The sequence below is a fragment of the Mesitornis unicolor genome, unplaced genomic scaffold, assembly GCF_000695765.1.
Source record: "Mesitornis unicolor isolate BGI_N332 unplaced genomic scaffold, ASM69576v1 scaffold1896, whole genome shotgun sequence".
In the NCBI taxonomy this organism is placed as follows: domain Eukaryota; kingdom Metazoa; phylum Chordata; class Aves; order Mesitornithiformes; family Mesitornithidae; genus Mesitornis; species Mesitornis unicolor.
This window is the reverse complement of record NW_010192794.1, coordinates 135,590-148,279: the sequence shown is the minus strand read 5'-3', so window position 1 is coordinate 148,279 and position 12,690 is coordinate 135,590. Positions and strand designations below refer to the sequence as shown.

The following is a 12,690-nucleotide window of genomic DNA, read 5'->3' as shown; positions in this document are numbered from 1 at the left end:
CTGTTGGTCATCATAGAAAAAAAAATCTTTAAAAATCTGAATAAGTATTGAAATCCTGGTTACACTTATACTGACAATTATGATATTTACATAGTGGAATACAGCAGTGCATAGGATAAAAGTTCTTACTTGTAGTAGGGAACTATGAATTATCATGGAAATGTGCTACAGTGTTAGCGATCAAAACATTAAAAAAAATATTTGGGAGAGGAGATCTTAAATTTTGTGGTTACAATTTAAATCAACAAAAGTAGGTATGTGTTTGATTCAGTCTAAGACATTGTTTTATGGTTAGGATCATTTTACCATAACTAATGTGCCACAGCTTCATCAAATCTAGATCAGCTTTTGTGCTGATAATTACTATCAATGCCCATTTGTGAGAAAGGTTATATAGCAAATATCTTTGTACGAGTTACGTGTAAACATGTAATAAAGCCTTGTTAACCTCTCTCATGCCACACTGGGAGTATAGAAATAAAGACAAAGTAGAGTAAATCCACATATGGTTTATATGGAGGCTATGATTTTCCTATCATTAACAGTCTCTAGCTCACTTTTTGGTTAGTGACCTTCCAATTTGTAAGTGTTGCTTGTTGAAATCACACCCCCTTGGGCCAAACTGGGTGATTTTATGATACAATAGGGTAATAGGGTAATTCCTGGGTATTTGACTAATTCATTACAAAGAGTTCATGCAATTAAAGACAGTAGGATCAAGGCAAAAGAAAATAGTTCTAATTTAGTTTAATACAGAATGTAACAGCTTACTGAGGTGAAAATGCAATTCCTTAAGGTTATGTCAGTGTTAAAGCTACAATGAAATAACAGCATCGGTCATCCATTAACACTTCAGACACCTTATTCCAGCCTTACAAAATTTTCCCCTAATATTTCTCTTTTGTAAGTGATGTGCAATTCATAATAATCTACAGAAGAACACTACTTATGTTTCAGATACGTATATGAAAACTATGTTTGAACTACACATGCTCCTTGTGGCTTTTACACTGTTCATGCAAGAACAAGATTGAATATTTGGATCATATTTTAAAAACAGGATTTTAAGTTCCTTATATGTTTCTACATTGTTCTCTATGGCCTTGATGTTGATTTATTATCCCCGGCTATCTACCTTCTTAAAATAACCTAAAAATGCCATGGCTTTGGTATTTTAGAAAGCTTTGTAAGGCTATTGATGTCTAATAACTCTAAGCTTACACATTTTATAATAGCTTAATATATCAAGAGGTAGTTAAATATTGTTTTCAAGGTAAAATACGTTAAGGAGAGTGAGGAGCACTAAAAAAGATATTGATTTCATTGTACTGAATATAATTGTAGTTGGACCATTAGCTGACAGAATTGTGTGCTTGCTAGGAGGAGATAAAGATATGACATATGCCCACAAAAGTGAAGGCTGGAAGATGAATAGGCCTTCTAGGGAGTTGATCTTTACAGATCAGATAACGATTCTTCAGGTCTCTTTCTTGCCGTCTGTGCTACATCAAAGGCTGTCTTTCAGATAGCAACGTGCACTTGGAATCTGGGGACAAGACCTTTGAAAATGAACAGTTTTGAGATTGACAGGCAGCTGGGCTTTGGCGGTTTTTTGTGAAGTTTTTTTTGTTTTGGTTTGGTTTCCTTTTGTTCTGTATAATCTTTTGTAATCCCTTTCAAAATTAAAGAAAAGTTCATAGGAAGATAGAGTAAATAACACTTGCATCTTTTTTTATCTGTTTCCCAATAGCTGTTTGCTTTAAAGGTAACAAATCTCTTTGAAAGATTTAAGGAAATGCTAGTGGCAGGTTATTCTGGACTAGGAGTTACTGGTTACTCTTACTTGGAGTCCCGGTGGACAGCAGGCTGACCATGAGGCAGCAATGTGCTCTCACAGGGCACATTGGGGCAATGGTCACAAACTAGTACATAGGAGATTCAACTTAAACGTAAGGAAAAGCTTTACTTGAGGGTGACATAGCACTGGACCAGGCTGCTCAGAGAGGTTGTGGAGTCTCCTTCTCTGGAGACATTCAAAACCCGCCTGGATGTTTTCCTGTGTGATCTTCTCTAGGTGATCCTGCTCTGGCAGGGGGGTTGGACTGGATGATCTTTCGAGGTCCCTTCCAACTCCTGGGATTCTGTGATTCTGGGATTCTGGGATTCTGTGATCTTCAGTAGTACCTTCCAGCCCCTACCATTCTGTGATTCTGTGTGATTCTGTGGTTCTGTGGCTTCTTTCAAGGACTGATTGAAAGTACTTATTTGTGGGCAGTGGCCGTCTTTCGAGAGATAATTGTTCTTTTTTATTATTTTTATTATTTTTTATTATTTTTTATCAATTAAGTACTCTGAAAGTTTCTGAAGATAATCCACTCTGTACAATAGATATTTAGGAAAAAGCAAGGCAGCAAGGAGTTCTCATTAATAAAAAAAAAAAATAGAAAAAAGAAAGGAAAAAAAGTAGAAATAATTGTTTAATCTATGAACATGTATTAAAGAAATCCTTGTTTAACCACAGTGTTTTCAAGCACCTTAAATTTGACATCAGCTACAGTGCTAATCACACTGGCTATACCTAGCCCTTTTTAATCGTTTAGAAGGACCATCTCACAGCTGTCGGGCATCCTCCAAAAGCACAGTAGTAGATGCTACAGCATACTGTTATCTTTTGCAGCCCTCTCTTCATGGTCATGGATTCTATATTTGTGTACTACTTCAGAGTAATTTGAGTATCAAATGTTTCTGTTATGTGTTAGATTTGTTAATTTTCTCCTTTCTAGTGGTGTTTGGCTTTTTGTCCTCTCTGTCAAAAAAGAGGTTAAATAGAGCTTCATTCAAGACCTGAAAACATCTCACAGCTTTCATCTTCACAGCATACATACAGAGGCATGGAATAAGAAGTTATTAAATCTCAATATGCAGAAATATTGTTTTGCATGTTTTTTTAGAACCTTTTCTACTTATTTTCTTACATGTGAAAATATGAATCTCAACGTTTTAGTATTTGTTAGAGAAACCTGTCGGGACCTGCAGTGGGCCATGGTGTTAAAGGAGGTGTTACCTTATTAAACCCTTATTGTAATGAGAGGGAAAAAGGGAAGTGTCGGCTGTCAGCCTGCTGTTGTGTTCCTCCTCTGCTGGCATTCTCCAGAGACTCTTCCATCAAAACAGGGAAGGCAAGATCTGACATTTGCATACCTCAAAAGGAAGCAGGCTTGATTTCTTTGAGGGAGATGAAAAATTAGTCTCTCCTTGTGTCACCATAAAGGGCATAGGTAACTTGAGTTTGCTTCACAGTCGAGCAATTTGTGACCCAGGAGTGTCAACTTCTTTCTCTTGCTTTTAACAAAGCACTCACTGTGGGTGGGTGAATGTCTCAGTCATTAGACTCCAGTAACATTTCTCATTGCATAGAAATGAAGAACTTCCCAGAACACCTTAGCTTCATGAAATATTTATCTTTTTTTTTTTTGTAATTTATTTTGAATACTCTTCCCTTATCTTTCCTAAAAGTATCAAAGGTATTACACAGGAGAGAATTATTCTGGTTTTTGCATGCACAGACTTCATGTTAGTTAACCAATATCTTTTTTTAAAAAAACACCTGCTTCTTGGGAATGAAGTCCTTGCATGATCTGTCCTTGTGATAGTCTGTACATAAAAGTTGGCAAAGTCTTCTGCTGGAGGTGTGCTGGGTAATCAGGGCCTTGGCTAATAGTCATGTATGGGCTTTGGTTTGTTTGAGTCAAGAAACACCACTGTTTTCTCCTTGTTCGTCACTGTAACTGATTGCTTGCATGTTTATATGACTTTGTTACTTTTAGCAACCTTTAACCTTATACTCTGTATGCATACTTTAAGTGAAAACTTCTCATTTTAGAAGCTAATTTGAGTTATAAAGAGCTGTTGAAATTGTGTGTAGTGTTATTTTAGACAGTTAGAATGGGTTTGAATTTAAACCTGACTGAAAAATTCTTTAAGGAGAAGAATTTGATGGGGAGTATTCTTTTTCTTCTCTGCTTGAGATCGCCCCCCCTAGAAAAGCCCAACCAACAAAAACCTTTTACATTTTTAATTTGCTTTTATCATTTTTGCTTTTTAGTACAGATTAGCTGAAGAATCTACCAACTTTTCATGAAGCTGATTTCAAGTGTCCCTGCCACACTTTCCATGTGAAATTCATAGTAATGTTAATGTTTGGTATATATTTCTCTTCATAATCCATTTATCAGTTTGGATATTTCAGTTCTACTGTTGTAGAAAGCAAGTGCAGTTCACCAGGTACCTTAAGGTAACAAAGCAGATTGAGGGAAATCTGAGGGCAGTGTTAACTGCCGCTATTTACATGTGTAGTAAGTGCCTTATCTTGCTTGGCTGCAATCTGGTGATACATGGCTTAATCAGCTTGAACTCATAAGAGGACAGGCCAAATTTAGATGCAGAACTGACTGTAGTGAGTGAAATTAGATGGATAAAATTGTTCTACTATATTCCCAGAAAACTGAAAATACTTCAGGTATCTGAGGTGTTTATCCAGTGTGGTCAAGGGATAGTTGTACTGTGCTTATTCTCAGTGTAATGCATCAAATTGCATTACAGTTTTTCTTGTGTAAATGCGGTACTGGCTACTCTGGAGAGTATCTTCAGTTAGCAATGCATGTGAGACGCCAGTAACTTTCTATTAGCTAAGAATCATTTGCATTGATAACAAAACAATTGAGTGGGGACATTATTTTTTGGCAGCAAACAGATTTGTTGGATTTTTTTGTTTATATAGAATGGCTGCAGATGAAAAAGAAAGGAAAATGTCTTAAGTTTTACTTTATGCAGTTTGTTAAGTTGTTAGAGGGGAGAGAGGGACTGCCTGCATGAGATCAGATTTCTTAGCAGTTACTATCGTGCATGGGGCTGAGGTGACATTCTGGCACCAGCATCTCTGTGATTGCAGCTCACATGAACTTTCTGATCATATTCCTTTTGGTTTTTAGCAAGAACTGACAGTTGGCTGAACTGGAAATGTGACTTAGACCACCAGTTCATTTTGTGTAGGAATTGGTCTGAATATTAGAAGGATCGTCAGGCTTACTGTGCACATATTGTTACACATTAAAGTGTTTTCATCCCTAGTAATCTGTGGATACAGCTGTGCTAGTTCTGCTAAAAAGGGACTAAGACTCCCCAGAAATGGTTGCTAAAATTTTAATTGGGCTATAAAACATTGTAGTAAGTCTCTCTAATAAAATAATGTTCTAAGTCTCAAAGCAAGTCCTTCAACAATTAGGACATGGCTGAGTCCACATGAACTGTGTTCACATCAGGTAGCTGCTTCTTCAGAGCGAGTTTGCTTGCTTTCAGGATGGGTGCCTGCCCCCAGGGCTGCTGGCACTGGGGATCCTCTGTGCAGCTCAACTGGAGAACACACATAAGGCTTAGTAACCTTTATATGCAAAACTGTGGTAAACTTCTCATAAGCACGTACAAACCATTATTTTTCAAAGGGTTTTGTTTTTGTATGAAGAGGGACATGTCACCAACACAGTGAATGTGTCTGTGCAAGAGATTGATTTGAAAGAGCATCTTCTGATCATTCCTGTGCACTGTGCTCTTCTTCCTGTGGGACTAAGTGGGCTAACTGGATTTCTTTCAAATTAATTTAAATGGGAAAAAATGCCCTGTTACTCTCTAACTGCTAATGTGTATTCAGTCCGTGGGACCAGACTGCAGCTAGTCTAAATTACTGAGCTTTTAGGAGTCCCTAATAATCGCAGGGGATGTCAGTACTTCCTGTAATTGAAGAAAAGTAATTTAATGGAGAAATAAATGCCCATAGTACAGTGGCATAAGATTCTAATAAATATTTGTCTTTGGATGGTAGACAAAATTAATGTATGTAAAGCAAGGTGGTGTCTGCAAGGACAAAGTATTTTCAGAAGGATATTGATGGATTGTTGGATTTTGAACCAAACGAGAACTTCTTCAATGACATTGGAATTAGCGTTAAGGTTTTAGTGCATGATTATAGTACTTAAATAAACAAATAACATAGCATTTTTGAAATGAGATGGTGCATCTTTATTCGATTACACATAATTTTCAAATAAATGCAAAAGAAGCATATACAGGAAATTGTATAGAGAAACATGTGTATGCAGAAATTAAAAATGAAATATTTTATTATGTGAGAATCAGTAAAGGCTAAGATGTATGTCCTCTCTTTATCTTCAGCGCCTCGCTAAAGAAGCAGAGAGGTACCAATCATCACATCAGTGGAGAGATGAGTTTGGGGTAAGTTTCCGTTTTTCTTCTTTTAACCCTCTCAGTTTTTTCCTCTTTATAGTGTTAATGATATTCTTACAAACATGTTGTTTATATATCCACCACAGAAAGAGTCATTGACTACGAACGGGCATTTTATTTTATTCAGTAAACAGAGTGTCAGTCTGGGTGTCTAGAGAATAAAGTGGATCTTTCACTTCAGGAGCTCATCGGGAGCTTCACAGACCCAGGGATGCAGCTCTGAGGTGTACACAAGAAGACATCTGTTTGATTTGACATACAAGGAATGATTAGAAAGACATCTGAGTGGTTGTTACTGTCAGTAAAAAGTGTGCTACTCCAAGCACTGAAACACAGAATCTTAGAAAATATTTTTACAAGTTGTTTTTTCCTTATGTGGTGGAAAAACAAAGCAGGAAAAAGCTTAATAGAGAAGGATTTGGTTATCTACATGACTGTCCGCACTGGGAGTCATAGACTATTTTTTAAGAATGCTTTTCCATACTTCAATAACTGCATCTCTTTTCTTCAATAATCTAGTACTACTGAAAGAGACCATAACCTGATCAAACACTAAACTCTCCTATTCAATCATTTCAGACTTTACTGAAAAACAAGTGAGATTACTGTAAAATCTGCAAGATTAATTCTTTACTACGAATCAAGCCAAATTAATATTGTGCTGAATGATTATAAGCCTGTTAATTTGAGGCTACAGTTCCCTGCTAAATGTCAAAGTCATTTATTATGCCTTCCTTACCTGTTTCCTCAGAAATAAAAGCAGATGGTGCTTTTACGTGATGCTTCTGCAAGCCTAGACTGTGTTTACACATCCCCTAGCATCACAGTGGCACAAAGTTACATGTGCAATGGTTTTCTATAATGGCCTTTCTGATCCAGTGTTCCTCAGACACTTGAACTGGAGATCTGAAAATAAACAGACAGAAAAAACCCCTAAGGTAAGGCCAAATAATTTAAGTAAGAGTAACTGGCTTTTAGGAGTGCAGAGAGGGTCTGGACACAGCCTTGAATGCTTGTAAGGGTGCTCTCTGCACAGGCCCAGCTTCTAATTTGCAGTAAAACACAGAATGTACATTCCATAGGGATGCAATAAGGAGAACGCTGCAGCAACCTTTTCTGCTAATCTGTGTTTTGAATACAAAACCAAGCCTACAAGTTTGATGGGCTCAGTGCAGAATGTGTGAATAGTCAGATGCTCTTTCTAATCATTTTGCATCTTACTGTACACTCTGGCATCACATCAGTAACACTCATCCAGCTTTTGGTTTTCTTTTTACCCCTTATTGCAGTTGAAGTCAGTCATACCAGAGAGTCTTCTGGTATTATCAGAATTCGTTGCCAAGGAGAGAGCTTGAATTAGTTTTGAAATGTGATTTTATATTAGTGCTGTGGCTCAGTCAAAGACTGTGGTCAGAATAAAATAAAAAAATTGCAGTTGAATTTATAATAAAGTGACTGCAAACTGAGCTGCTGCTTCACTGTTTTGAATTTGAACAGTGTGTACCATATAATAACCTTGACATTAGGTTATGCAATTAAATTTCAAATAAATGTATTAAGCTTCTTCTAATTTAATTTGTTCCTTTTTTTGCCAGAAGTAATCTTTCTTCTCTTCTGGCCTACTTTTTAGAAAATGCCTGCTCAAATTAGTTTGCACACAGATCTTTCTGATAAACTTAATTTTCCCTGGAAGATTCATTTTCCTAATGGCTGTGATGGAAAACAGAAGATAATACTGTAACACTTTCTGTGCATGAGGGTTCTTAAAGTACTTCTGATAGCGTTATGAATGGTCTTCATCATTCTGTACAAGGTTTATTTCTTGTCCAGGATTTGGTTTTGGGTGGTGAAAACCCTTCGAACAGCATTGCACATGAGTCGCTGTAGAAACTCTTTGGGCCAGACTGTTTCTGCTGCTCATGAGCTCACAGTCAGTAATGTCCTTGACAATCAGATAGCAATCGAATAATAACCCCTGGGGTTTTAGGGAGAAAGTATCACAAACATTCCTTTTGGTGAAGTATATATTGGCATATTCTGAATGTGTTTATACACACATGTAAGCACTGCAGTAAAAGAAGCATCTAAGCATTAATGATTTAATTTTGCAGGTAAATATCACAGTATAATAAAAACTCAGTAGCCCCAGATAAGTTCTTTTGAAAATAGCTAGTACCAAGGAAAATCTTTGAAGATTCATATTTGTCCCACAGTCTCTTTTTTATTTCAGTTAATTATTTCGTATAAAAACTGTGAGAATGGTCTAAAGCAGAAAATTTGCTTGCCTTTTGGAAAGAAAGTTGGGACTACAATACTGATAAAAATACAGATCCACATCTGCTAGAACTCCTTCTCCTTCTAATTGTAGTTGAATGAGAGTAGAATTTCTTCTAATATTTCCAGTATATTAACTTCAAGCTGATATTTCAAGAAGGCCAAGCAAAGAAAAGCAAAAATGAAAATTTAAGTTTTGGCTTTTTGATAAATCAAGAAATAGCTAAAGGGACCTTTACCAAAGTTAAAGAATTTTGTTTTATTTTGTTTTGTTTTATCTGAAATGGTCTGTTCCTGATCACCAAAACAAAAATTAGCCATGAACTTAAAAATGTCAAATTTGTGTAAATTTGAACCTGGGAAGCTGTGACCCAGCAACTTATTGAGTATCAAATATCTGGTGCTAGCTAAAATATTTTCGTATTCCTATCTTTCTGTAACTTTGTGCAGCTTTCCAAATATACAGGTTGACAGTGAGGCCATGTGTATTAGTTTTATTAATAAATGAACACTTGTCAGGCATATATTGAATGTCTTGAGAGCAAAAATAAAAATCTAAGAGGAGTAAAGAGCATGCATCTTACATATTTATCTTTAGTTTTTAGGTAAGTGAAACTAGAGATCGTAATGGATTTTGGTATTTTGTATTGACAATTAAATATCAAAATAATTTGGCAATTGCTAATTAATTTACTAATGTTTCAAAATTGTTCAAAGGAATAGTAATTTAGAATAATGATTAAGAATACTGAATGTCTTCTGAATAAAAATGTTTCTTTTCATTCTAACATGTTGTTTCCTGATTAAGCACAAAGTCAGTTAAAATATCTCAACTTCTATTAAGACTTTAGAGAATATTTTCAAAGTTTATGAAGGCAAATCCAAAGTGCTTAGCTTCAGGCGAGTAAAGAAATGCCATTCTCTGCTTCCTACTCCATCAGCATTGCCTAATTCCCTGGCTGCATGTACAGCTGGAGAAATAAAAGCTGCTTAAATGTTTTTAGATTAATGTAGTTACAAATCAGAGGTACAAACTATTATTTCTAAATGAAACAGCCTTGTCAATTTGAATTTTCCCATATGCTGCAGAATGAAAGGGGGGTGGTTTTGACACTTGTGATGGTCCAATTACTTTTCTGGCATAGAGATGCATGAAAAGAATTGTGCATGAATTGGAAGGAGGGGAGAATTCTGTATGAAATAATTGCTGCTATTCCCCAAATGGATCTTCTACAATTACGTTTGATACCCCATTTGATTGCTTTGCAATGGTTGGTTAACTGAAGCAATTTTGTTTCCAGTTGGGTTACAATATTAATTGTACTTACACATGTATAAACATAAGGGATATCTCATTTGTATTTTAACAAGGGGACTCTTTATGGATGGCCTATTAGCATCCACTTATTTATACGAAGACTGAAACTCAGACTTTTAGGAATTAATTATCACATTAAGATGCCACATATAAAATCCTTTGAATATGTCTTATCTTTTAACCAATAGTGACATTTTTTCACTAGGCCAGGTTGGATAGGGCTTTAGCAACCTGGTCTAGTGGAACCCCCTAATGGCAGGGCAGTGGAACAGCTCATCTTTAAGGTCTCTTCCAACCCAAACCATTCTATGATTCTATGATTTTATATTATATACATTATATATTATATTTATTATATCTGTGTAAATGATGATTTACTGAATCCTGGTATTTCTGAGACAGCGTTTGCTGTGATAATAATGTGCAGGTTAATGATGATAACCAACCAAGCTTAAAAGTAAAGACAGAAGGTCTTTACTAAATTTTACTCTGGAATGACGATTTTTATTCCTAGTACAAATTTTGGCTGCAAAGAACTGTAGTGAAATTTTTCCAGCACAGAAACAAAAAATAAAAAGAATGAATAACAAGTCTCCCATCACAAGAATTGATCCAAGACATGACTTGCAAGTGCAGAGCAGTAGTAGACATCTCTCTTTGTGTCCAATTGCGTCCAATTCTGGGCTCCCCAGTTCGAGAAGGACAAGGAATTACTGGAGAGAGTCCAGAGTAGAGCCACTAAGATGATGAGGGGATTGGGCCATCTCCCATATGAGGAAAGACTGAGGGAGCTGGGTCTGTTTAGCGTGGGGAAGATGAGACTGAGGAGGGATCTCACTGATGCTTATAAATAAGGGGCAGGTGTCAGGAGGATGGGACCAGACTCTTCTCAGTTGTGCCCAGCAATAGGACAAGAGGCAGTGGTCACAAACTAGAACACTAGAGGTTCAACTTAAACAAAAGGAAAAACTTTACTTGAGGGTACCAAACCACTGGAACAGGCTGCCCAGAGAGGTTGTGCAGTCTCCTCTGGATATGTTCAAAATGTGCCTGGACGAGTTCACTCATCTTCTCTGGGTGATCCTGCTCTGGCAGGGGGGTTGGACTGGATGATCTTCAGTGGTCCCTTCCAACCCCTACCATTCTGTGATTCTGTGATTCTTTACTTGACCTCTCCAGAACATGGAAGATTTTTAGTTTTCAAGACTGTAATTTATTGTGGATGTTACAACACTAAAACATTGCATCTTAAAGCCTCAGCTGGAAAACAAAGAAATAAACTAACCACAGAACTTTCAGCTTTAACACTGCTTCATTCTAAAGAAGCAGTTTAGGAAACATAACTTGGTCTTTTGAAAGAAGGAAAAACTCTGTGAAGAAAGTTAACTATAAGATTTTTTTCTCTCAGATCATCAGAGGGAGGATACAGCTCTCTTCTGGCTTGTACCTCTGATAGACCTCTTGGATGCAAAGAGCATCTGTGGGAAATGATACTGTTTAGACTTCAATCCAGATCTGGGATATAGGGAACCAGTCCCCACAGGTGCAAAGTTGATGAAAATTACCTTTTTTCTGTCAGTGATGGTTTGCACTTGACCATCTTCCTACTCACTTTGTGCACTGGGAGTGGTAGGAAAGTGAGGTGCAGAGGAAATAAGAATGAATCATATTTACTGGAATTGAGTGATGTTAGGGGTTGTTCTGATATTTATTTGATGCTTATCAAATCACTGTGATACCTTTTTGATACATAAAAATGCACTGTGAGTATTGCAAGAACAGACATTTTGCAAATTTTTCAATAGTGCTTTCTCAAAACAAGACAGGAGATACAGTTCAGTTACAGCATTTGAAGCACTCTCACCTTATTTTCCTAGGACCTCTGTAGTTAGTAAGAAGAGAGTCATCTTAATATAAGAAGTCTCTGTGAACATGCCCATGCTGAACCCTCTCTGGAGACATGCGACATGGACTTCCCCAGATGAGTGCAGAATTTGTCTGGCATTCCCTACTGAGAACAGCATCCTACTGTCCGCTTGTCTGTCCCCAGTGGCCTGTCCCTAATGTTCGAATTCTTATTTTCACAATGTCTCGCAATGCCTTCTGTTTTACAAATTGCTGGGAGGCACTAGTTAGGTATAAGAAATATGTCTTCAAGGCAAAAAAAATCCCTGGTCATTAAAAAACTTTTAAAGGATTTGCTTTTGCTAATTTGCCTGGAGTTTTATAACTTCCTAAGTAACCTCAGGTGAGACGTTGAGTCTAGAAATCATTGACTTCCTCTAAAATCTAGGTTGCCATAGAAAAACTCTTCTGTGCTTTTATTCTTTTATATAAGGTCTTATGTGATGCTATATAAGGATAAACCAAATATAAGTGTTAGTGTGGTTAATTATTTGAACACATTTGTAATCACATTTGTAATCCTTGATTTATTATTTTTTATTTTTTCACACTTTAGGGATTTTAAACCAATTTTAAACCAAGCAATAGCTTTACAGTTGGAATCAAGACTATATATAAGCAGGGAATTTAAATGTGTAATTATAATGGAGCTAGCTTTTCTGCTCTATCTTTTTGTCTTTAGATTTTCATTATTTACCATCTCTTAATATGCTTACATTGAGTATACGAGTGCAAATTCATAATATCCATTGCAAGGATCTCATCTGGGCAGTAAAGTGCTTCCCTGGTAGGGAACTTGCCAAAAAAGCTTTTAGAGTAAAACAAAGAAACACCTTCAGTCACTGCTTAGTCTTTCAAGCATTTCATTTTATCTGAAGAATCAAATATATTAA

At 36.5% G+C, this 12,690-nt stretch overlaps 1 protein-coding gene across 1 annotated transcript in view; it reads left to right on the top strand.

Moving 5' to 3' along the window:
* Positions 1-6,228: 6,228 nt before the first annotated feature.
* The window catches only part of LOC104542780 (voltage-dependent calcium channel subunit alpha-2/delta-1-like), a gene marked incomplete at both ends in the record, with an annotated part of 141,820 nt that continues 135,358 nt past the window's right edge, over positions 6,229-12,690 (top strand). Inside the window, one exon of the mRNA XM_010187209.1 lies at positions 6,229-6,288. Within this exon, the coding sequence (XP_010185511.1) occupies positions 6,229-6,288 (60 nt within the window). The remainder of the gene's footprint in view (positions 6,289-12,690) is intronic.